We start from the raw sequence: 25464 nt of genomic DNA, 5'->3' as shown, positions 1-25464 counted from the left end.
TTGAAGAGAGGGTGTTAAATAAAAAATCATCCTCTACTTGTTCCGAGTGTAGTTCCACATTATGGAATAGTGCTGCTCTAGCCACCACTTGTGAGTAGGCTGTGCTGTCTTCCGGTGGTGATGGCCTAGTTGGGTATGTGTCTGGGCTGTTATCAGACACTGGTGCGTCGTACAAGTCCCACGCATCCTGATCTTGGTCATCGTGGCTCATGGCGGTGTGAGCTGGCGAATGTGACGGGGTGTAAGTTGGCGAAGCCGGAGTTACAGGTGGAGGCGAGGGAGGAGGTGTTACCTTTTGTGCTGTTTGTTGCTGAGGAGTAAACTGAAGCGTTCTCTTTCGTTTGACAGGTGGAAGGGTACTGATCTTCCCAGTCCCCTGCTGAATAAAGATACGCTTTTGCGTGTGATCCACGTCAGTGGATTGCAGTTCTTGTTCAAATCTATGTTTCTTCATTTGTGAAGACATAGAATGCTCTTCAGTATAGGAGCCTGAAACAGGGTCTGATGTTGCTTTTTTCGGCTCCGAAAACCCTGTTGATTGTTTTTTCGGCTCCGAGGTAACCTTCCTCTTTTTCTGTGCCGAAAATTCTTGGCCTCTATGGTCTTCGGCGCCACTGTCTCGGCGTCGATCCGTGTCGACACCGAACTCTCGGTGTCGATGCTTCTGTTTAGCACTCTCTCGGTCCCGAGGAGGCTGCGTGCCGGTGTCTCGACCGAAGTCGGACGATCTCGACACTGAATGGGTCTTTTTCGGTGCCGATTGTTGGTCACCGAGAATTTGGGTGGAGCCATGGCCGGTTGGCAGTGGCGTCCCCTGGGCCTTCTTTCCTTTTTTAAGTTCTGATCTCGACGTCTTACTCACAGTTTTTGTAGAGTCTAGCTCGTCGGAGTCTGAATCCTGGATGGAAAAGGATTCCTCCTGTTCCTCTTCTGTCTCGAACTGTCGACGCTCCTTTGGCGTGGACGCCATCTGCAGTCTTCTCGCTCGACGGTCGCGCAGAGTTTTTCGGGACCGGAACGCCCGACAGGCCTCACAGGATTCTTCGCTGTGCTCGGGTGACAGGCACAGGTTACAGACCGAGTGTAGGTCCGTATAAGGATATTTGTTGTGGCATTCGGGGCAGAATCGAAACGGGGTCCGTTCCATCGGCGTTGTTCTCCACGCGGTCGGGCCGACTAGGCCCCGACGGGGTGCCGAAATCTACCCCGAAGGGCACCAAAGCGCTTCGATGTTCAACGCATCGTCGTATGTGTCTATCTCGAACCGGATCGCAACGATACCGTCGAAAATCTTCCGTTTTCAGCTATCTTTCCGTTCCGAAACCCGGAGCGACAGGAACACGTCCGAACCCGATGGCGGAAAGAAAACAATCGAAGATGGAGTCGACGCCCATGCGCAATGAGCACAGAAGGAGGAGTCACTCGGTCCCGTGACTCGAAAACACTTCTTCGAAGAAAAACAACTTGTAACACTCCGACCCAACACCAGATGGCGAGCTCATGCATACCATGTGTATCTACAGCGACAGATGCCATCGAACTTTGCATTTCTTCATTGTGTGTTATCACAACTGTTTAGTATGACCTGTATCAGAACTGTGGGTTGCAACCCGTATCAACCCGCACCAGGCGTTGTGCATCATTTCCAGGGAGGCATGGAATTTTCATCTCTTCGTTTTGTGTTATCAGAACTGTCTAGTGCAACCAGTATCAATGTGCACCAGGGGTTGTGCCTCATTTGCAGGGAGGAATGGAATTTATAACTCTTTGAGGTGTATGAACTGTATGGAGCGACCCGGATCAACGCACACCAAGCACTGTGCCTTGATTGCCTGGTTGCAACTCTCATTGATGTGTATTTGACGGGGTGCCTCTCTCTTCCAAGAGGCTCCCCTGCTACATTCCCCTTTATTGTTAGTTCGTTTAGGGCCCTCCTTGTGGCATACTACCTTCCCTCTCCTCACCCGGACTCCGACAACACTGTTGCCAGGTATCGTTGCCCAGACTGGGCCTGGGTGGTGAGAGTAATTGACTGGCTGAAGGAATGCTTCCAAGAGCGAATGGAAGCGGGAGAAGAGGCTGCATAACCTCCTCTCCTGGTGCTTCGCAGAACTGGGCTGGTGTCAGAAGGCACATTACGGACTCCTTGGGTTGAACAAACTATTGCCCTCAGCCCCTTCTGCTCTGCATCCTGGGGGTGAACTTCCCGAGTGGTAGCCAAACTCTCATTTTCCAACTGCCTCCTAATCAGTCCTGCGAACTACCCCAGTACTGCTACCTACCCCCCACCTTCTCTCCGGGATCCTGACTAAGTGTGACTCCGGCTGTGATCAGCCTAGTATCAGGGGAAGAGGGTGATTTCTGTACAACTCATGGGTGTGTGGTAGTTGTGATGAGCTGTAAGGTGGAGGAGGGCTTGGGTCATGGGTTTGTAATGTGCTGTCAATTGACCTGCCGGTTACCAGTTGCACTGCATTAATTACGGTGCTGCATGCATGTGTGTGCAAGTTTGTTCCATACAAGCCTGCCTGATATCCGGGGCACCGCCTATCAGTACTGAGTAAGTGCATGCGTATGGGCGTGACTGCCTGAGGACTGCCTGCTAGCAATTACATTGTCCATCAGTGTTGCTTTACTCGTTGATTTCTTGCCAGCAATATATTACATTTAACATTGGTTTTACCTGTGCCGCCTTGGCCCACGGTGCTGCTTTAAAGGCTTGTCATTATCTGGGTGTACACATTGCTGATATTGTTGTGATCTAGGATACAACCTAAACTGTGTGGTTTGCATTATAATAATTGCCAGGGTGGGGCTAGGGTTGACAACATTATGCACCAAAGAAGGGTGCTGGGGGTTACGTAGGATCTCTACCCAGTGTGAATACTACTGATGTCATTTTAACCCTGTTTGGGCCTAGTACTACTAGTAACATTTCTGAGTTTGATATATGCCCAGACGGTCACGATGTTCATATTGTATTACTTAATGTGTGTGTTGAATACAACCTTTATTTGCTTACCAACGTGTGAAGTCTCTTTTGTGATGCTCAGTGTATATATTGTGGGAGTGCTGTGTCAATGCTTTACACATTACCTCTGTAATAAGCCTGACTACTCAGTGCCAAGCTACCCACGGGTTAGCACAAGTTATACAGTGAACGTAATAACCTTCCACCCCCGACAGGAGTGGTAGGTTCTGCCTGACTGGGGCACCGCCACCTAGAACGGAACACTTCCAACACCTACACTCCCAGCAAAAAGGACTGGTTGATAAAGGCTCATCCTTGTTTTCTTATGGCTTTCCTCTTATGTGTAGTTGTCCCACTAAACTTCCTCTTGTCTGACCTTGTAAACTCCCTTACATTCTGTTGTGTTTATCTGGGAATGTTGGGTACAGTCTGGAATCTCCATCACACTGAGGTTCCAGGTGAGGTCACTGGAGCTGGGGGAGAAGGACTGGACGGTTGGTGAGGGTTGGAAGCGGATGTACCTACTGTGGGTTGGTGGTTATTCAATAAAGCTCTTTTTGTGAAATTATACATGTCTGGAGCTTAACACATTCTTTATGGCCTACAGAGAATTCTTGATACTGTGAGACATATCTCCTAGTTGGCTTGCAATATCTAAAGCCCTTTCCAGTGTCATGTTCCTAATTAATAACTTATCTTAGAGACTTTTATTAGTCTCTGCACTAACTATTCACCCAGTGTATCATCATGGAATGTGCAGTAGTTACACAAGGCTACCAACACAGAAGGCTGCTTCATAATTATCCACAGGTTTATCAAGCATCTGCCCTCTTCTTATGTACCTCCTAAATCAGGCTAAATGCCCACAGTACGCATGCCCCAGCTCACTCAAATTAGGAAGAAATGATTTTAGGACATGCAATATTCCTGCTTAAAGTCACTGCAGGGTACAAGAAACATTTGTGGTTCTTACTAACATACATGCTCAAGGAAGTTAAGCTACACTCGGTACAGACATATCATGATTGGAAATGGTCAATGTGCTCACATTTGTATGCAACAGGACAAAGACGTGCAGTTGTATCATATTTAACAACACTTTCTCTATTTGTCCAGGCTATCTGACGACTTGTGGTGTTCTAGCAGCACCCTACACTGCAGCAAATACTTAGATGTGCTGAGCAGTCCTTGATTGCTAATGACAGGCTCTCTGTGGCTGTGCTCCACCAGACATCCATAATTGCTACACCCCCTTTTTTTTACTAAGAAAGAGAATTGTGATTCTTGCAGAATTCTCGCAAAGGACCATGCTCCCAGGGCAACTTGTGGCAGCATCACCACTTTATCTTGTGCTGACTTGGTGCATTCCCCTTGATCTCACACACCAATCTCTTGCACACTGTAAATACAACAGCTTGAAGGATTACTCATGCATGTTGCACTTTCAATTCTTCTAATGTGGTGCCCACTGCTAGGGAGATTCTGCTAGTAACCACAGTCCTGTTCACCCACACTTCAGATTGCCATACCTTTTCTGCTCAATTGCACTCCTAGGGCCAGGCTTCTCTGGTTTCATGTCCTCAACTATTTACACAGCATGAACTGAGTACACATGGCCAGTGAATGGAATTAGACCAGTGAGTGAAAAGGCAGATTTATTGCAACAAGAAGTGCATACGTTAGTAGAAACATCTTTGTAGGAAGTTGGCCCTGTATGCACTATTTCAAAGTAAGGAATAGTATGCACAGAGTCCAAGGTTTCCCCTTAGAGGTAAGATAGTGGCAAAAAGAGATAATACTAATGCTCTATTTTGTGGTAGTGTGGTCGAGCAGTAGGCTTATCAAAGGAGTAGTGTTAAGCACTTGTTGTACATACACACAGGCAATAAATGAGGAACACACACTCAGAGACAAATCCAGCCAATAGGTTTTGTTATAGAAAAATATATTTTCTTAGTTTATTTTAAGAACCACAGGTTCAAATTCTACATGTAATATCTCATTTGAAAGGTATTGCAGGTAAGTACTTAGACTTTGAATAATCACAGTAGCATATATACTTTTTACATAAAACACAATAAGCTGTTTTAAAAGTGGACACTTAGTGCAATTTTCACAGTTCCTGGGGGAGGTAAAGTATTGTTATTTTTAGCAGGTAAGTAAATCACTTACAGGTCTCAGTTTTGGGTCCAAGGTAGCCCACCGTTGGGGGTTCAGAGCAACCCCAAAGTTACCACACCAGCAGCTCAGGGCCGGTCAGGTGCAGAGGTCAAAGAGGTGCCCAACACACATAGGCTTCAATGGAGAGAAGGGGGTGCCCCGGTTCCGGTCTGCCAGCAGTTAAGTACCCGCGTCTTCGGAGGGCAGACCAGGGGGTTTTTGTAGGGCACCGGGGGGGACACAAGTCAGCACAAAAAGTACACCCTCAGCAGCGCGGGGGCAGCCGGGTGCAGTGTGCAAACACGCGTCGGGTTTTCAATGGTTTTCAATGAGAGACCAAAGGGTCTCTTCAGCGGTGCAGGCAGGCAAGGGGGGGGCTCCTCGGGGTAGCCACCACCTGGGCAAGGGAGAGGGCCTCCTGGGGGTCACTCCTGCACAGAAGTCCCGTTCCTTCAGGTGCTGGGGGCTGCGGGTGCAGGGTCTTTTCCAGCCGTCGGGACTTTAGGTTCAGGCAGTCGCGGTCAGGGGGAGCCTCGGGATTCCCTCTGCAGGCGTCACTGTGGGGGCTCAGGGGGGACAACTTTGGTTGCTCACGGTCTTGGAGTCGCCGGAGGGTCCTCCCTGAGGTGTTGGTTCTCCACCAGTCGAGTCGGGGTCGCCGGGTGCAGTGTTGCAAGTCTCACGCTTCTTGCGGGGAGTTGCAGGGGTCTTTAAATCTGCTCCTTTGAAACAAAGTTGCAGTTCTTGTGGAGCAGTGCCGCTGTCCTCAGGAGTTTCTTGTCTTTCTTGAAGCAGGGCAGTCCTCTAAGGATTCAGAGGTCGCTGGTCCTTTGGAAAGCGTCGCTGGAGCAGGTTTCTTTGGAAGGCAGGAGACAGGCCGGTAAGACTGGGGCCAAAGCAGTTGGTGTCTTCTGTTCTTCTTCTGCAGGGGTTTTTCAGCTCAGCAGTCCTCTTCTTCTTGTAGTTTCAGGAATCTAAATTCTTAGGTTCAGGGAAGCCCTTAAATACTCAATTTAAGGGTGTGTTTAGGTCTGGGGGGTTAGTAGCCAATGGCTCCTAGCCCTGAGGGTGGGTACACCCTCTTTGTGCCTCCTCCCAAGGGGAGGGGGTCACATCCCTAATCCTATTGGGGAATCCTCCATCTGCAAGATGGAGGATTTCTAAAAGTTAGAGTCACTTCAGCTCAGGACACCTTAGGGGCTGTCCTGACTGGCCAGTGACTCCTCCTTGTTATTCTCATTATTTCCCCTGGCCTTGCCGCCAAAAGTGGGGCTGTGGCCGGAGGGGGCGGGCAACTCCACTAGCTGGAGTGCCCTGTGGTGCTGGAACAAAGGGGGTGAGCCTTTGAGGCTCACCGCCAGGTGTTACAGCTCCTGCCTGGGGGAGGTGTTAGCATCTCCACCCAGTGCAGGCTTTGTTACTGGCCTCAGAGTGACAAAGGCACTCTCCCCATGGGGCCAGCAACATGCCTCGGTTGTGGCAGGCTGCTGGAACCAGTCAGCCTACACAGATAGTCGGTTAACGTCTCAGGGGGCACCTCTAAGGTGCCCTCTGGGGTGTATTTTACAATAAAATGTACACTGGCATCAGTGTGCATTTATTGTGCTGAGAAGTTTGATACCAAACTTCCCAGTTTTCAGTGTAGCCATTATGGTGCTGTGGAGTTCGTGTAAAACAGACTCCCAGACCATATACTCTTATGGCTACCCTGCACTTACAATGTCTAAGGTTTTGCTTAGACACTGTAGGGGCACAGTGCTCATGCACTGGTGCCCTCACCTATGGTATAGTGCACCCTGCCTTAGGGCTGTAAGGCCTGCTAGAGGGGTGACTTATCTATACCTGCATAGGCAGTGAGAGGCTGGCATGGCACCCTGAGGGGAGTGCCATGTCGACTTACTCGTTTTGTTCTCACCAGCACACACAAGCTGGCAAGCAGTGTGTCTGTGCTGAGTGAGGGGTCTCCAGGGTGGCATAAGACATGCTGCAGCCCTTAGAGACCTTCCTTGGCATCAGGGCCCTTGGTACCAGGGGTACCATTTACAAGGGACTTATCTGGATGCCAGGGTGTGCCAATTGTGGATACAAAAGTACAGGTTAGGGAAAGAACACTGGTGCTGGGGCCTGGTTAGCAGGCCTCAGCACACTTTCAATTCAAAACATAGCATCAGCCAAGGCAAAAAGTCAGGGGGTAACCATGCCAAGGAGGCATTTCCTTACAATCTTCTAGTAGCAAACATATACAGAGCAATAGAACTGGACAAAAGGTACAGCTGGCATGTCACCCCAGAGATGATGGCAACAGAGGTCAGGCTCATTGTGCGGCAAGGAGTAAAGCATGTCAAAGAGTCAAGAGAATATCTCGCAATGTCTGATTTAAATTGGTACAGTTCAAATACCATACACATGACTTACCTGACACTACTCTAGGTAAGCAAACTATCTTGGGCTTGTGCCCAATTGCTGCAGTGAAGTACTGGCAGCCTTCCTATTTATGATTTTGCAATACCTCATTGTTAGAAATGGGGTCTTAGTCCAAGTGGTGTGCAACCTGTCCAATAAGGGACCTTCCATCTAGTCGGGGTAGGGGAGTCACACAGCTAAGATAACCCTTGCTCACCCGATTGGTAGCTTAGCTCAAGCAGTTAGGCTATCTCAGAAGTAATGTGTAAAGTATTTGTACACACCCACAGTAACACAGTGAAAACACCACAAAGGTACTCCACACCAGAAAAATAGTCAATAAACGTTTAGAAACACAATAGCTTCAAATGCGGCTATCATGGCGTCTTGACGGAGTCATTATCAACAATCCAACGCCACTCGCAAAGCAGTGCGGACTGGTCATAGAGTCACATGAACCCCAAGTACAGTACCTTGGAAAATGATGGAAAACGATGAGGAAACGCTGCAAGGAGTCGGGGAGGTGAGGCTTCGCTGGAGCCGGTGTGGTATTGGTTTCTTACTGTTACCAGGGACGTGAGGCGTCGGTTCCTTACTGCTAGGCAGGGGAGGTGAGGCATTGGTTCCTTACGGTTGCAGAGGAGGTGATAAGGCATTGGTGCCTTATGACCCAGCAGGGTCGATAAAATCCAACAGGTCAAGATACGGGGCGTCGACTTTGCCGTTTCACAATCACACCACAGGGCCACTGTGGTGGGACTTCGGAGGTGCTGCAGCGACATCGGCCCTGTGTTGCAGGTCTCAGTCGCTGCAGTCAACAGGGACCATGGCTCTGGTGCTGGCGGCGGCACGGAGTCAGGAAGCAGCACTAGTTCTGAAGTCGCTCTGGGGTCAATGCACTTAGTTTTTCTTGGTGGCACCAGAGCTCACTGCCAAGGGCCCAGGAACTGGATTTGGCAACACTTAGCAAGTCAGGACTCTCACCAAGAGAGCCCAGGCACTGGTAGGTGAAATCTTTGATGGCCTTGAGACTTCTTAACAGGAGGCAAGCTCAGTTCAATCCTTGGAGAACCTTGGAAAGTAGGATGTAGAAAGCAAAGTCCAGTCCTTTCACTCCCGGGACAGAAGCAGCAAGCAGCAGGCAAACACAACAAAGCAAAAGGCAGCGTGGGAGTCCCTCCTACAGCATCCAGCTCGTCTCCCTGGCAGAATGTCCTCATTCCAGAAGTGGTCTAACTATGTGGTGTCTGAGATTCAGCACTTATACCCATTTCTGAGTAGGCAAACTTCAAAGAGAAGTCTTGGTAGTGCACAAGACGCTACCTTTCCCTGACCCGGCCAGAGACACACTCAAGGGAGTTAGAGACTGCTTTGTGTTAGGACTGGAACAGCCCTATTCAGGTCCAAATGTCAGCTCCTCTGACCACTCTTGCTCAGGAAGACCCATCAGCCTGGTGATGTGCCATCAGGATATGCAGGGCACACCTCAGCTCCCTCTGTGTGACTGCCTAGAGTGAATACACAATCCGCTCAACTGTCATCCTGACCCAGACGTGTATTCAGCAGACTGGAAGAGGCAGTGAATGGTTAAACAAGAAAATGCCCACTTTCTAAAAGTGGCATTTTCAAACCTTCAATTAAAAAAACAACTTTCCAAAAAGATGTATTTTTAAATTGGGGGTTCAGAGACCATAAACTCCACATCTCTAGCTGCTCCCAATGGAAAATTACACTTAAAAGATTTTTCAAGGTAGCTCCCATGTTACCCTACGGGACAGATAGGCCTTGCAATAGTGAAAAACAAATTCAGCAGAATTTCACTATCCGGACATGTAAAACACACCAGCACAAGTCCTACCTTTTAAATACAGTGCACCATGCCCATGGGGCTGCCTTGCGCCTACGTTTGGGCGACTTACATTTAGTAAAAGGGAAGGTTTGTGCCTGGCAAGTGGGTGCACTTGCCAGGTCGAAATGGCAGTTTAAAACTGCATACACACACACACACTACTGTGGTTGGTTTGAGACATGTTTACAGGGCTACTCACGTGGGTTGGTACAATTAGTGCTGCAGGCCCAATAGTAGCATTTGATTTACAAGCCCTGGAAACACACTGTGCACGGTACTAGGGACTTACTAGTTTGTCAAATATGCCAATCATGGAGAAACTAATCACCAATATATTTTAGGCAGAGAGCATATGCACTTTAGCACTAGTTAGCAGTGGTAAAGTGCCCAGAGTCCTAAAGCCAACAAAAACAGGTCAGAAACAATAGGAGGAAGGGGGAAAACCGTTTGGGGATAACTGCAAAAAGGACCAGGTCCAACACTCATGGTGCAGGTTTTCTGAACCAACATGACAAATGGTTTATGATATAGCATGGGGGAATCCCAGAACTAAAGGTTAAACAATGCCTTTTAGATACACTGTCCAAGGGAAAAAAAGTAAAGATGTAAAAGAAACCTGCGCACTAGGGATGAGTACTGCCAAATGTGGATAGTTATAGAATTATCGTGCCTGAGACTGCAAAAAAACACCAGCAGGTGGGTCAAAGATCTGTTAGAATGGTCAGCAGAGAAAGACGGACAATTGAAGGATGAAAAACGTACGGAAGTTGAGAGGGAGGCAATGCTTCAAACACTCAATGACGTGTAGAATGTTATGCTGTCATGAACCAAGGAGGCATGCATTTATAAAGCAACACAAATAAGCACATAATTATACTCTTTCTAAAGAAATGCACTGTAATTGTTGTCCGCATGAGGATGTTAAATATGTATTTGGGGTCCAACCACCATAAAACACGAGGCAAAGCTACATGACAGCACTCTTGGTAAAATACATCTCTGTATGTAATATACACAGAAAACAGAAATGTGAGATGGCAAAAATCTATGCATGGTTTTGAGCATAACTGTAAAGCTTTCATAAATACTATAGTCAAAACATCACGCTAATAACCCAGAGGAAACATAACCAGCAACTAGCCAGTCAATGATGTGAAGATTATTAGCAGTATGTTTTCTTTTCTCGTTGTTTTGAATACTCGATACCAGACATGTTTTGAGTTTTAAAAAACGAAAACTAAACAAAGCGGTATATTAAAAAAAATAAAGGACAGGTATCTTCAAGATTCATCTAAGCAGGGTGTAATCCTCCAACCATACCATGTAATGCAATACAGAATGCTTGGAACATGCACAATAAATGTTTCATTTTCAAAGGAACAAATGAAACGACTGCTTACCAAGTAGTAAAATATTAACAACACTACAGTGGCTTCCCTTATAAATAGATGTAATGTACCCTGTAATGCAATATAGAATGCTTGGAACAAGCACAATACAATTTTTCTTTTTAAAGGAACAAAAGAAAAACACTGCATAGAAAGTAGTAAAATATTAAAAACACTACAGTGGCTTCTCTTGTAAATATATGTGTGGCTCTTTCTAACACTAGAATGCAAACATGATCTGATAACCATAGACCACAACCCACTAGTTAAGTCTCCATATTATAAAAGCAAACCCCAAAATCCAATAGCAGCTTACCTGATCTGAATAAGCGATGGAACAGAGTGCTCTGCCTGCAGGTAATACTGTCTAAATGGCAGTAGTGGGTGGTCAGGTGGCAACTCTTCTGTTTGGGTACAAAAGAAAAGAGTCACACAAAGCCAAGAAAAACCAAGACTCCTCAGCACTTTTGAACAAGAACTTTCTCAATCAACTCCAGCGCACACCACAATAACCAGAAAACCAGCAGAATATACAGCTGCATGTTTTATTTAGTCATGACCTATGAACCTTATGGAGGGAGGGATAGGTGGTTAGTGGGGAACAATGTGAATGATTATGTGATAGCTAAGATGTTTGATCAATTAATATATTGCACATTTTGCATTCTATGCAATTAACCTCACTAGTGTTTTAACTGTTTTGTTTTACAGGACAGTTGAAAGTATAATAGTGTCTGAAAGCCAACTATTATACATGTTAACATGCACTTATGGTGGATTTTTTTTTTACCCATCAGTCAGACATGCATCCAATACTTAAGACTTTGGACAATGATTTGTCAGAGGCTGAACTGGATAAAGTAAAGGCGAGGTAGAGAGAGATTATATGGGTAAACTCTTAGAATCTAACAAAATGATTAGAAAGAAGTTAAAGATTACAATGTTGAAAATGTACTTTTTATTCATACTTTCAACTATTCTGTGTTCTAATAATAAACATTTTCTAGTGACAAGATTAGTGTTAAATATTTTTTTTTAACATCTGAGTAGTGAGAGTTTATGACTTCTCAGAAATTTGTGGGAGATCATATAAAATCTAAACTACCCAGCAAAATGTGTCAGTCAGTGTTGAAGATTGTTGCTATATCAAGCTATCAGTGTGAACTAAGCCCAAGCCCGTAGGGGCAGTGGTAATCTCTTTCTGTATTTCCCGCTCTGCAGATAATGGCTAGATACACAAGTCTGAGGGCACAGCAAAAGATTCTAATGGGGGCAAAAGGTGCCCGATTTGCTTCTACTTGCTTGTTGTTATGCTGGAAGCCTCTTGAAATCGACACTTTGCTTAGCAAAGGACATTACTATCTAAATGTTGTAGAACAGTGTTTACAGACCTATCCACTCACTGCAGCTACTTCACTGCAAGAGCACAGGGCTATAACATGTCAGTTCAAAGTGACACTCGACACTGTTTTCTCTGTGATAGTTGTCTCTTCTTCCTCTGCTTACCTGTTGAGAGTGCAATGTCATGGTGCACTGGGAGTGATGCATGAACACGGGTATTGACTGGAAGCTAAGAGTAAGGTAGATGTCGCCCCTAAAGGATCATGTAACTTGTAACTGTGATTTTAATAAACAAGCCTAATGGACTTGCCCTGCCTTCTGTGATGGGCCCTAATTACGGCACACTGACTGAGGAGTCCACAACCCAGCAGAACTAGATGGGTTTGCAAGCCTGGGCAGATGATTCCAAAGATCTCCAGATTACAACTAGCACATGAACAGTCAATAAAGAAATGTAGCGGTTCAGGAAAAGCTGAGTTTTAAGCTTATTCAGGGCATGTAGGGTCTTTTCAAACTATCTAGTATCACAGTACAAGTTGTCAAGCATAGAAGGAAAGACGTCCTGGCATTAGGAAGAAATATATAGTTTGTTGCATATTGTTTCTAGACAAACAGAGATTTCTGAAGTGTTTCATAATTAGAAACTAGTAAGAATAGGAAAGCAAGAAGGATGCTCCAGCCTGTCACCTTTTAGCTGCCACTTTCTTTCGGAAAATGTGGAATTGGCAGCACTAGACAACCAGAATGGGCACTGTTGCTGTCTGATTTAAGGACGGTAGTTAATGTAAAACTAAATGCTTTATTAACATTCACATACTATATGCAAAGAAAATGTGTCCGAACCGAATTACAAAAAATAGACCTACATATTCAAGTTTTCATTCACTTAAGGATATTTCCCATGTATCTAATTTACTGCTTTCACTCGTCGACATACGAAGTTTCCTTTATCCACCCTAAAAATTATTGAGATGGCAAGAAGCTGCTCCATGAGGCAACAGAAATATCAGAACATACTTGATTCACCTTCTGTACAGTATATGTTTTCTCAACCACTAGAGTCTCAAAGGCTATCCAAAATGTATTGTTTTCCGCTGCACAAAATAAACACTGTTTAAATGTAGGGCAATGGGCAACTATAACCACACTACTGCGAAACCCAAAAGACACCCTCCAGGGCTACAAAACACCCAGCAATATATTAAACCCTCACCACCTTCTGCAAACTCAGTTGACTAAGGAAGGCAGTGACCAAAAGCCCGATAAGACAATTGAAACAAATAGCATAACAAAGTATAACACACACTTTGACCTCCACTAATACCCAGAGTTTCTGTCCTCTTAATCCCCTCTCGCTAGAGTTGCCGGACTGACTCCCTACAGATTTCAACTATTTCTCCAATATGTACCTGCATTCGTGAAACTTCTCCTTCCCTCTTATGACTGTTTATTACAACACATATTATTTCTTCCACAACCCTGTGTGCTCTCTGTAATGATGTAACATGGCTCCATGCCAGAACACTGGGCATGGAACCAGCTTGTTCTGAGGTTCTGTCATGCAGGGTTCTCTGCATGACAGTTGATATGCTGGCTGTTGGTTGAGGCTGTAATAAATACCTCCTACCATATATCTTCATCTGGTGTGGATTCACTTTATTACACTGGCGACGATTGGGCGGAGAAAGGAACACAGAGGAAGGGACAGCCTCAACAACAACAAAGAAGGAAGAGCTTGGATTATTTAAGAGAAAAACGGAGATAACTTACAGAGACGTGCTGGGAGAGGATCGAGCGTCTTGCAGCATGTTCTAGCGGAGAAAAGTGTGAAATTGCGGTTGTAGGGGCTTTGTGGAAAGCTTTTTGAGCATTTACTGAGGATCAAAGTGGTCTCTGTATGCTTTACGACGTCAGAAGGTCAGTGAGCAATTGGAAAAGGACTGAAAGCTGTGGGAATTGTTGGCGGCCATCTTGAGTGTGGTGGAAGGAGAAAAACAAGCCAGATTGACTGAAGAAAATAGACTGGATGTTCGGTTGCGGCCATTTTGAGTGAGGAAAACGATCCGAGATTGCTCAAAGAGAAAGCAAGCCCAACTGCCTGAAGAAAACGGACCAAATGTTTCGTTGCGGCCATCTTAGATGAGGAAGAAGGAATTTTTTTATTGAAAAATTTTTTTTTTTTTACAGCGCAATTGTTGGAGGACATCGAAGAAGAACATCGACGGTCTATTGGAAGTTGAAACTTAGACGGAGACTGGATAAGGATCACTATATTGGTTTGTGGTCACGGGAATATACATTTCTTTGGAAACTTTATTGCACTTGTGGAATACAAGTATTGGGCGTTGTAAAATGAATTAAACTGAAAAGGTCGTCTCTGCGGTGACAAACACACCTGAAGACCCGTGTTTGATATAGCGGCATCGTGCTGGGACATACAGTGACTGGCACACCTTTTGGACTTGCACACCTTTTGGACTTTAAGTACTTTTAGCAACTAGTAGGGTTTGGAATATATTGTGGGGAAGAAGTGTTTTACACCTCTTGTGAGTATGCAGAATGTTACGGCGCCGCCGTTTTTCTTGTCAGATCCAGGAGAACCGGTTATTAAGTGGAAGAAATGGAAAAAGATTTTTGAGAATTATGCCAGGGTGTGTGGTACGAATTTGAGTGGTGAAAGGAAGCAGGCACTTTTGTTACATTGTTTAGGGGGTGAAGGACAGGAGGTGCTGGAAAATCTACCTCCATTGTCGCAAGCTGATCAGAGGGGGTTGAATGAATATGAAATATGTGCAAGACAACTAGATTTACATTACTTGCCAAAGATTAGTACTATTATGGAAAGGTACCATTTTGGTTTGCGGGAGCAAGGGAAAGAGGAGAGTGTTGAAGAATATATTACGGCTTTACGGAAGTTGGCTTCAAGTTGTAAATTTGGGGCGTTGGTAGAAGAAAGGATTAGAGATCAGTTTGTGCTGAGGTGTTTTAGTGATAAAGTGAGGGAAGAACTCTGGCTAAAGGACGAGCCACCGTTGGATGAGGTTGTTAGTATTGCAAAAAGGGTAGAGCATATGTTAAAGTGTGTTAGAGAACTAAGTAAAGCACATAAAGAAGACAAGGTCAGTGTAAAAGCACAAGAAGTGGAGTGTCAAGTCATACAAAAAGATGAGAAGGAAAAAAAGTATGAGGGTGTCCGTGAGAAAGGTGTTGTAATAGAAAATAGCGCAGGAAAGACACAGGGGAATAGGAGGTTTGCAACACCTTTTCAAGGAAATTGCTACAGATGTGGAAGATTTGGACACATGGCTAATGCAAGTGAGTGTCCTGCTAATAGGATTACTTGTAATGTTTGCGGAAAAAGAGGACATTTTGGAAAAAATTGTAGGATGAGGAATAGGAGAGGTTCTAGATCAGAAATAAAGGAAGTCAGTTTTCAAGTTAGTGAGAGTGAGGTGGAACATCCCTCTGAGTGGGTTTTGGTGGGAAATGTTAGAGTCAAAATGAAATTTGATTCGTGCTCTCACATCACGTTTCTCTCAAAGGATTTTTTTATGAAGAATTTTCAAGGAAGGAAGAAACTGTTCAAACCTAATATTAAACCTACAGGTTATGGTGGGTTGCCAATTAAGTTATTAGGTTATTTTGATGACTGCATTGAGTACAATGGTAGGTTCACTGATGCTAGGATTTATGTTGCTGAGAGGGGTGATAATTTGTTGAGCTGGAGTCATCAAGCACGCTTGGGTGTCATTCTCAATCCTAATGCACATCCATCTGTTCAGGTACAATCTATTGAGGGTGACGAAAACAAGTTTGTGAGAGCTTTTGGTGAATTGTTCAGTGACACCTTGGGGTGTTTAAAGGGGTACAATCACCATATTAAGTTGAAACAGGGCGCAGTACCAGTTGTGGCAAAAGTTAGACGCATTCCCGTTTGTGTCCAAGACGCTGTACAAAAAGAGATAGATAAATTGATGTCCACTGGTGTTATACAGCCTGTAGAGGCAACGGAGTGGTTAGCTCCCATTGTTGTGGCACGTAAACCAAATAATGAAATCCGTCTATGTGTGGATCTTCGTGCCTTAAATAAAGAAGTGGTGGTTGACAAGTTCCCACTTCCCAATATTGAGGAATTAGTATCATCGTTGGATGGTGCTTGCTATTTTACCACTCTGGATATGGCATCAGCATACCATCAGGTTCCGTTGAGTAAAGAGTGTCAAGAATTAACGGCTTTTATTACGCCAATGGGGGCCTTCAAGTTTTTGCGTATGCCGTTTAGGCTGGTTTCTGCGGCCTCAGTATTCCAGAGGATTATGGAAGATCTTTTTAAAGGCATTTCAGGCGTAAAGTGCTACCAGGATGATGTATTAATATGTGGGAGAAACGTGAGAGAACATGATGAGAGGGTGCATGCTGTGCTTAAAAGGATGCTTGATGCTGGGTTATCTCTGAGGCGAAGCAAATGTAAATTTGGAGTCACTGAACTGGACTATTTGGGTCATCATATTTCACGGCAGGGGGTGAGTCCTAAAAAGGATTTGGTGGACACTATCGAAATGTTAAAAGAACCGTGTACAAAAGATGAGGTTTCTTCATTCTTAGGTATGACAGAATTTTATAACAAATTTATACAAAATTTTGCAGATAAGACAGTGAATCTAAGGAAGTTGATGTGTAAGAATGCAGAGTTTGTTTGGACGGAAGAGTGTGGTACAGAATTTAAACAAGTAAAAAAATGATCTCAGGAATGCACCAAACTTACAAGCTTTTGTACCTGGGAATCCCACTTTCATTGTTACTGATGCGAGTATAAAGGGGCTGGGTGCTCTTCTTTTTCAGATCAGGAAGGGCCAAGAGGTGCTAATAGCTTGTGCTTCAAGATGCTTGAAAGGGGCAGAGATATGTTATTCTGTTATAGAGAAGGAAGAGTTGGCAATATTCTGGGCCATAAACAAGTTCAGAAAATTTGTGTGGGGATCTTCTTTCGTAGTCAGGTCTGATCATAAACCCCTGAAAGAAATTTTTGAGAAGAAGGGTTTGGACTCGATTTCCTCGAGGATCAGGAGATGGGTCATTTCCTTACAGGAGTATAACTTCATGTTTGAATACATTCCGGGAAAGACAAATGTAACGGCAGACTGTCTGTCGAGATTGGTGGAGGTGGTAGAGAATGATAAATCTCAGGATGAAAATGATCAATGTGATGCTGAGTGTGGCATAAGAGTTTGTGATGTTACGCTGGGGGCTGTAAAGGAAGATGAATGGAGGGATGAGTTGCAAAAGGATAGTGAATTGTGTTCTGTGATGTCTCTTTTGGATCAGCATAAGTCTCGAAGTCTGGTTAAACCTTGGTCGTTAGTTGCGAATGAGTTAGCCGTTGTTGATGGTGTTCTAATGAGGGGCACAAGAATGATTCCCCCATTGAGTTTGAGAGAAGTCATCGTGAACATGGCTCATGAAGGGCATATGGGCATTTCTAAAACCAAAGAGCGCATCCGTCAGGATTTCTGGTGGCCTGGATTAGATTTGATGGTGGAACGTACTGTTAGGGAGTGTACACCTTGTCAAGCTAGTGATAAGGTACTCAAACCAAGATGTTCACCTATGGTTTGGAGAAGTTTACCAAAAAGTCCATGGGATGAATTAGCTATCGATATTGTGGGGCCATTGCATGGAGAACATCAGACTCCTTACCTGTTGGTGTTGCTGGATTTGTATTCACGATGGGTGGAGGTGAGTTTGGTGAGAGAGATCACTTCTCAATCTGTGATCAGTTTTTTAGAATCTGTGTTCAAACGTGAGAGTTTTCCTAACTCTATTCTTTCTGACAATGGTCCGCAGTTCTGTTCTGCTCAGATGGAGGAGTATTTTGTAAAATGTGGAATTTTACATAAAAAAATTGCGTTATATCATCCAGAGGCGAATGGTGCTTTGGAGAGATTTAACAGGACTTTAAAGGAGAGTATACAATTAGCAAAGGTAAACTGTTTAGATTGGAGAAAAGAATTGCAGGGTCGTATAACAGCTTACAGGTACACTCCTCATGCATCAACGGGGAATACTCCTTTTGAACTGCTCAGGGGAAGGTCTCCAAATACTTGTTTGTGTCCTGGCTGGATGGTTGCTGGGAAGGGTTTGAAAAACAATGGTATTGGGGAATGGAGAGACAAAGAAGTGTCTCTGCAAAGCAAAAGGAAGATTTATGTTGATAAAAGGAATAATGCGAAAGTTACAAATTTTGAGGTTGGAGATAAAGTAAAGGTCAAAGCTCCTGTTGGGTGTCAAAATTGGTCAAAATATACCTCTCCAAAAACTATCATTAAGCTGTTTAAAAATGCTGTCAAGACGGATGATGGTCGCATCTGGAATCATAGTCGTGTAGCACATTTTGGGGGGTGTGGTGTGGCCGACAGGAGAGATGATACTTCTTATCGTTTTCCCTCTGACATTGATTTAAGGTCTGATAATACTCGTAGGAGTGTCAGAACACGCAGGTTTCCTTTACATTTGTGTGATTTTGTGTAGTTCTTTCTACCCTCTTTTTCTTTCTGTTCAAATGTGTTTTTTGTTCTCATGTTATTTCTGTTCTAATGTAAAGAGGAAGAAGTGTAATGATGTAACATGGCTCCATGCCAGAACACTGGGCATGGAACCAGCTTGTTCTGAGGTTCTGTCATGCAGGGTTCTCTGCATGACAGTTGATATGCTGGCTGTTGGTTGAGGCTGTAATAAATACCTCCTACCATATATCTTCATCTGGTGTGGATTCACTTTATTACACTCTCATGAAGAACTTGCTTACCTTTGATAACAATATTTCTGGTGGACACAACAACATTGAGCAGATTCCTAGAAAGACCTGGAAACATTCTCCTAGCTGTATCAATCCAGTGCTCCCATGTGGTGCCACACAGCTCCAGTTGCGGTCCAGCCAGCCACAAAAGTGATATTATTGGCATATACACAACACCACCTCGTACTATAGCTTAAGTTCACTACATTTTCCATGCCCAATTAAGGTATGCAAAGAGGAAACAAACAAGCTTAACAAAAGAAAACTATGGCACAGCAGAATATAACAGGTACTCTGGAACCTTTTTAGTACAGGCATTACTTCGAAAGAAGGGTATCCACCAGAATTACTGTCGCAGAAGTAAGTAACGTCTGATAGATCTCATTCTGAGGGATATCTCTTTCTTACAGATTATCATCTAACAAAGTAGTCATCCCCTCACGCCTGAGCTGCCAGGCAATAAAGCTTGGCAAGGGCGTGTAGCTAAGACTATGTGGCTGCCTAGCAAATATGAGCCACTGACCAGGTCTGTGGAAGAGGTCTTGTAGACTACCCTTGTAGAATACACGAAGGCAAAGAGCGCTAGAGCTTAATGTAAAGACTGACCCCACATGAAATAGTATTTGCTTATCAGCACCATAAGCAAAACCAAAAATATCTGGTTAAACACCTGACTGGTCTTGTTCGATCAAGGTAAAAGGAGACATATCACTTAGGGTCCAACTTGTGCAACCACTTCTCCTCTTTGAAAGGGTGTGGAGAGGGGAATAAAGGTGAAATAGTGACAGACTGGCCCATGTGGATCACGAAAAACCTTTGGCCAAAAATGATAGGCAAGTAAAGATAAAATACGTGTCCGGGTAAAAAACTACCAACTGAGACTAGACTGATAGAGGTGAAGTATTTGTCACCAAAACTGCAGTCCCAGGAGTCAAAGATGAACAAAACAAACAAAGGTTGTGGTTTGGAAGCACATATTCACCAAGGTATCCCACTTTAGGCTGAGAAAAGTGCTGGGGCTGTGAGGGTTCAAAACAATGGGACACCGTTGAGATTTCTAAACTGGGAAAAATCATGATGGGAACATTGTTTTCAGTCCTACAGGGGGAGTCCAGCTTACACCTCACTTTTAGATACCTGCAGCTCCAGCATGACCCTGGGCTCAATATTATGTGACCAGGGAGGTTAGAGGCCAAGATTCTATCAGAGGAAGTGAGGGAGCACAACATTTTGCAATCTGCCCATTTCTACTGGGCAACTCTCCTAACTCCTTTTTCCATCTGTGTGAGGTGTGTGAGGGCAGCCTTGAGGCTTTAAAAGAAGATATTTGGAGGGAAAATATTTTATATAAAAAAGAAAGATGAACAGAACAGTTGTTTATCTGTTTAGATGGGGATGCCGGGAGCAAAAGTGAGAACCCATTTTAAGTCCCAAGGCAGAACAAGAGGTATAAGTAGAAACATACACAGTAATCGTTTCAAGAAATGAGCCACCAGGGCTATGTAGATATAACAAAGGCAAATCTGAAAGACACAAGCGAGCATACACTGCAGTGAAGCACCTCTATACTCATTACAGAAGACCAAATGCTGCTGACTGAGAGAAGGCACAAAGTGCGGAACATCCAACAGATAAGTCTCAAAGGGATTAAAGTCTTCAGTATGGCATGAAGAGACACTTGTGTGACTGCCCAGCATAAATAAGCTTAATAACCAGTTTTCTACCCAGTACAGAAGACCAAATACTGCTAACTGAAAGATGGCACACAGAACAGAACATCCAACAGGTAAGTCTCAATGGGGTTTAAATCTTCAGCATGCCATGGAGACACCCCTGTGTGAGTAACCAGCATAAATAGGCTTGTTGACCAGATTCTGGACAGTCGGAATAGCAACCCACACCTCTGGCTATCAATGAAAGCCTCTAATTGGCCGCTCAATCTTCAACATGCAGATGAAACATCTGGGGATTGAGTTGGGGGCCCCAGACACCCTTCTGCAAAAGCAGGTTGGCTCCGTCTGGAAAAGAGTGAATGCTGAACACAGAGTTCCAACAGATGGGCATGCTAAATCTTTCCTTGCTGAATCCAGGGAGATAATATGATAATACATTCTCACACACTTCCTGCAGGACCCGCAAGATTATCGGAGGGAGCACATAAAGTAGGCCCTGTATCCAATCTCAAGTGAAAGGTGTCCCCCACAGATCCATGTGTTGGGGGAAACAGCCTTTACAACACTGCCTTTACTATGCATGCCTTTACCACACATGGTAAGTATTCATAAGGGAAGTATACACATATTTATTTATACACACACACATATATATATATATATATATATATATATATATATATATATATATATGGCTTAGGGGTGGGTATTGGTAAAGGGTGGTAAGGGTAATTTTCTCAATCAATTATTTCTAGAGCGCAAAACTTAAGACGCTGGGGAGGTTCCTCAGAGATCAGTTGAAGAGCCAGGTCTTGAGGTCCTTCTTGAAGCAAGCCAGCTATGGCGACTGTCTGAGGTGTGTTGGTAAGGTGTTCCAACCTTTAGCTTGCAGGTATGAAAATGATCTTCTTCCAGCCAAGGACTTCTTTACACAGGGTACGTTAATGAGCGACTGCTAGGACGAGTGGAGAGGTCTGGAAGGGGAGTACCAGGTAATGCATTAGTTGAGGTAGATGGGTCCGCTGTCATGGAGGGCTCTGTAGGTGTGTAAGAGGAGTTTGAAGTTGATCCTCTTCTCGACAGCAAGCCAGTGGAGATTCTTCAAGTGTTCTTTGATGTGTTCTCAGCAGGGGCGGTCTAGGACGAGTCTGGCGGCGGCGTTCTTAATTTGTGGCAGCTTGCTCAGGTCCTTCTTGGAAGTTCCAACATAGAGGACGTTGCCGTAGTCCAGTCTGCTTGTGATTAGGGCACATGTCACTGTTTTATGGCAGTCAGCTGGTATCCATCTCATGATCTTTTGGAGGAGTCGGAGGGTGTGGATGCAGGTGGAGGCAACAGAGTTGACCTGCCTGGCTCTGGTAATGGTGAGCATTGAGTCGAGGATGACACTGAGGTTTCTTGCGTGGTCAGTAGGGGTGGAGGGCCTGCCGATTGTAGAGGGCCACCAAGAGTCGTCCCAAGCAGAGAGGGTCCCAAGATGAGGATCTCGGTTTTGTCGGAGTTCAGCTTTAGGCAGCTCTCCCTCATCCAGGTGACGACTGCTTCCATCCCGTCTGTGAAATTCTCATGGCTGTTGAGGGGTTAACAGTCTGGGAAAGGATCAGGTGGGCGTCATCAGCGTAGAAAATTTTATGGTTTTGGGTGGGTAGTGGTAAAGGGTGGTAAGGGTAATTTTAGGGTTTAAGGGTGGTGAAGGTATTTTTAGGGCCTAAGGGTGGGCAGTGATAAACAGTCATAAGGGTAATTTTAAGGTTTAGGAATGGTAACGATAATTTTAGAATTTAGGAGTGGGTAGTGGCAAAGGTTTTAAGTGTAATTTTAAGGTTTAGGGGTGATAAGGAGGGAGGAGGTTATCAGCCTTCGGATCATCATTCAGCATGTCAAGTGTATCCGAATTGGACTCAATGTTATTCCGCGCATGGAAATCTCTGGGCAGAGAGTCTCAGAGTAGAGTCAGAAAAGACAGGTACTCCATGACCGTTTTTACTTTTTTTTCCTCTAGCCACCTCAAGAAAATACTAAAATTTGAGAGGGTAGACAGTACTGAAAGCAACATCAAGTGCAGCTATGAAGACGATGTTGAAAGCAGCATCAATGTCAGGTGTGACAGTGTGTGAGGTGATAGTGGCTTCCATTGGAGCCTTATGAGTCATGGCGTTAGATGGCATTGTGCCCTGAGCTGCCGAAATCACCAGGCTAGAAGGTTCTGGACTGGTCTTGGGAAGTTGAAGTGACCCAGAGGGAGGAGTTGCAGCCTGAAAATACCCAACATTCTCTAAGAAAAATCTTCAACCAGAAATGAATACATACATAGAGCCATTTCCTAGTGTGGAAGAAGAGAACTTGGCTTTGCCATGGTGTTTCTTGTTATTTTTATGGCTGGGCTCTCTGGAAGGCCGCTATGGATGAAGGATAGACCAGTCTTTCTGGGTGAGAAGATCCTCTACCAGGCACATTTCCACAGATTATCCTGCACCAGCTACATGAGGCCGGAATACCCACAGCCCAATCTGGTGTACAACTTTGACTTTGTAAAGTTTGACTTTCTGCAAAACTCTGGAGAATCTTATAGCATAAGATGCTTTGAGCACAATTTTTGGTCGAACATGGAGCAAAGAGAGCAATCAAGCTAGAATCTTCTGTGCTAACTTTCAGTCAAGGTTGGTAATAAGATAAAAACTCTGAGGCCCCTTTCTGATTCTCCTTTCTGATTTTCTTGTGATGTTGATGTTCCAGTGCCCCTGTCAATGGTCCACATCCACAGCGCTCTGGCCTCCTGACAAGAAAGCCTACACCTCCTTGTTTGTCTAGGTAGCGCACTCAGCACACATTGTTTATCAGGATTTGCACTTGTTCTGAAATCAAGAATACTCTCAGAGAAACAGAATGACCCTTAGGTAAAAAAAGGGTTATGTGGAACAGAAGCTTGTCTTGTGACCAACAAGCATTGAAAGTCAGGAGCCCAAACGCAATCCCTATTGGTGTATTAAGGCCACCAGGGTGATTTGAGGCGCGAAGGTGAGAAACACCACCACATTGTACAGATTCTCTGGAATTGACTACAAAATCAAGTACCACAATACAAATGTGTTCAGAAACAAGCAGTCCTTCAAATTAGTTGAACTGGTTTCAGTGGGGCTGTAGAACCCCACTGCAATACTCATATGTAGAAGTGACTATGAGAAACTAGGAATTAGGCCCATAATGTGCAAGACAAGCATAGCTGCCTCAATCAATCAGCAGATTTGCAGAGCGTTCCATGCCACCAATGAGGATATCCAGGGGCTCTCAGGGTCCAGTTGATTCGCCGAATAGCCAGGTGTTCAGGGACTTTTGGAACTCTGGAAGAAATGGAAGGGTACCTTGATCCATGTCTTTGCTGCTAGGTACGCGAAGGTGTGACCCTCCCCCCACATCTGCTACATCGGATGCGGGGGCCGAGGGTTAGAGAAAGGGACACAGAGATGTCTGGTGGGCTGTTGGAAATTCAGGCGGTGGTTCAAGTAGGTGGGTCTGCAGTTGTGTAGGGCCTTGCATGCATGGGTGAGGAGCTTGACCTGGCATATTTTTCTGTACATGGAGCCAGTAGCGTTCCCTGAAAAAGGGGGTGATGTGGGTTCATCTGGGGCAGGGGTCTTCCAACCAGGGGGCCTCAAGTGGTTCCAGGGGGGGGTGCCAGGCCCTGGCCAAAAGAATTATGCAGACACCAGTGCTTTATTTAAAGCGGAAAACATTATTATTTTTTTTTTTTATTTATTTTTTTTTAAATGGTACCAGAACTCAACTGACATTGCCAACTTAAAAGAATCATTGTGAAAAATTCTAAGGGGGGGGGGGCGATGGTTTTGGGGGAGGCGCTGCATTAAAAAGTTTGAAAAACACTAATCTAGGGAGTAGAGGCAAGATGAGTCTGGCTGTGGGTTTTCTGTATGTTCTGTAGTCAGAAGAGGAGGTGAGCTGTGATCCCTGTTTAAAGAGCGTTGCAATAGTCCAGTCAGCTGAAAATAAGGGCCTGGGTGATGGAGTGTCTGAAGCTTTGTGATAGCCATTTGAATATCTTACAAAGCATGTGGAGGTTGAAGAAGCAGGAAGAGAAAGAGGTGACCGAGTCATAGCTTATTGTCCAGAGGGTCCAGGCTCCAAGTGATGTCAGTGGGGGTAGGAGTCTGCCAGAGTTCTGAGAGCCACCAAGATGCTTCTAATGGGAGCTTTGTGTCTGAAAATCAGTACCTCTGTCTTGTTCATGTTGACCTTCAGGCAGTTGTCCTTCATCCAATTGGCGACGTCTGTTTATGCGGTTGTGGAAGCTATTCTTGGTGTTGGTGGCGTCTTCAAAGAGGGAAAGGATAAGTTGTGTGTCGTCAGCCCATGGTATGATGTGGACTCCGTGGATTTTGACAATGCTGGCCAGAGGTGTCAAATAAGTGCTGAAGAGGGTGGGGTTGAGTGAGGATCCTTGGGGTACTCCACAGATGATTTCCTTGGGTTCAAAGGTGAACATGGAAGGCAGACTTTTTGCATTGTTCCAGTGAGGAAAGAGGCGATCCATCTGAGGGTGACTTTTGGATGCCTATGTTGTGCAGCTTTGTGATGAGTGTGTGGTGGGAGACCATATCAAAGGCTGCTGCGAGGTCTAGGAGGATAAGGGCTGCAGACTGTCCTCAGACAAGTGGGGCTCGGATGTCATTGGTATTGAATTGATGCGTGGGGGTATAGCCTTTTTCTTCGATTCTCTCAACTATCTGTGGTAGAGATTGAGAGCTGTCTTGAAGGTGGTCTTGTCTGGTGGGTCACTGCTGGTGCACCATCTCCTTTCCAGTTGTTTAAATGTAATTTAGCAGTTCTGATGTCTTAAGTGTATCAGCTAGTCTGCTTGGTGGACC

At 44.8% G+C, this 25464-nt stretch overlaps 1 protein-coding gene across 1 annotated transcript in view; it reads right to left on the bottom strand.

The window, feature by feature from the left end:
• Positions 1 to 25464, bottom strand: part of PDCD7 (programmed cell death 7) — a 109553-nt gene that overhangs the window by 16578 nt on the left and 67511 nt on the right. Inside the window, exon 4 of the mRNA XM_069222820.1 lies at positions 11088 to 11175. Coding sequence (XP_069078921.1) covers positions 11088 to 11175 — 88 coding nt within the window. The remainder of the gene's footprint in view (positions 1 to 11087; positions 11176 to 25464) is intronic.

The sequence above is a fragment of the Pleurodeles waltl genome, chromosome 3_1, assembly GCF_031143425.1.
Source record: "Pleurodeles waltl isolate 20211129_DDA chromosome 3_1, aPleWal1.hap1.20221129, whole genome shotgun sequence".
NCBI lineage: Eukaryota > Metazoa > Chordata > Amphibia > Caudata > Salamandridae > Pleurodeles > Pleurodeles waltl.
This window is presented reverse-complemented; position numbering and strand designations above follow the sequence as displayed.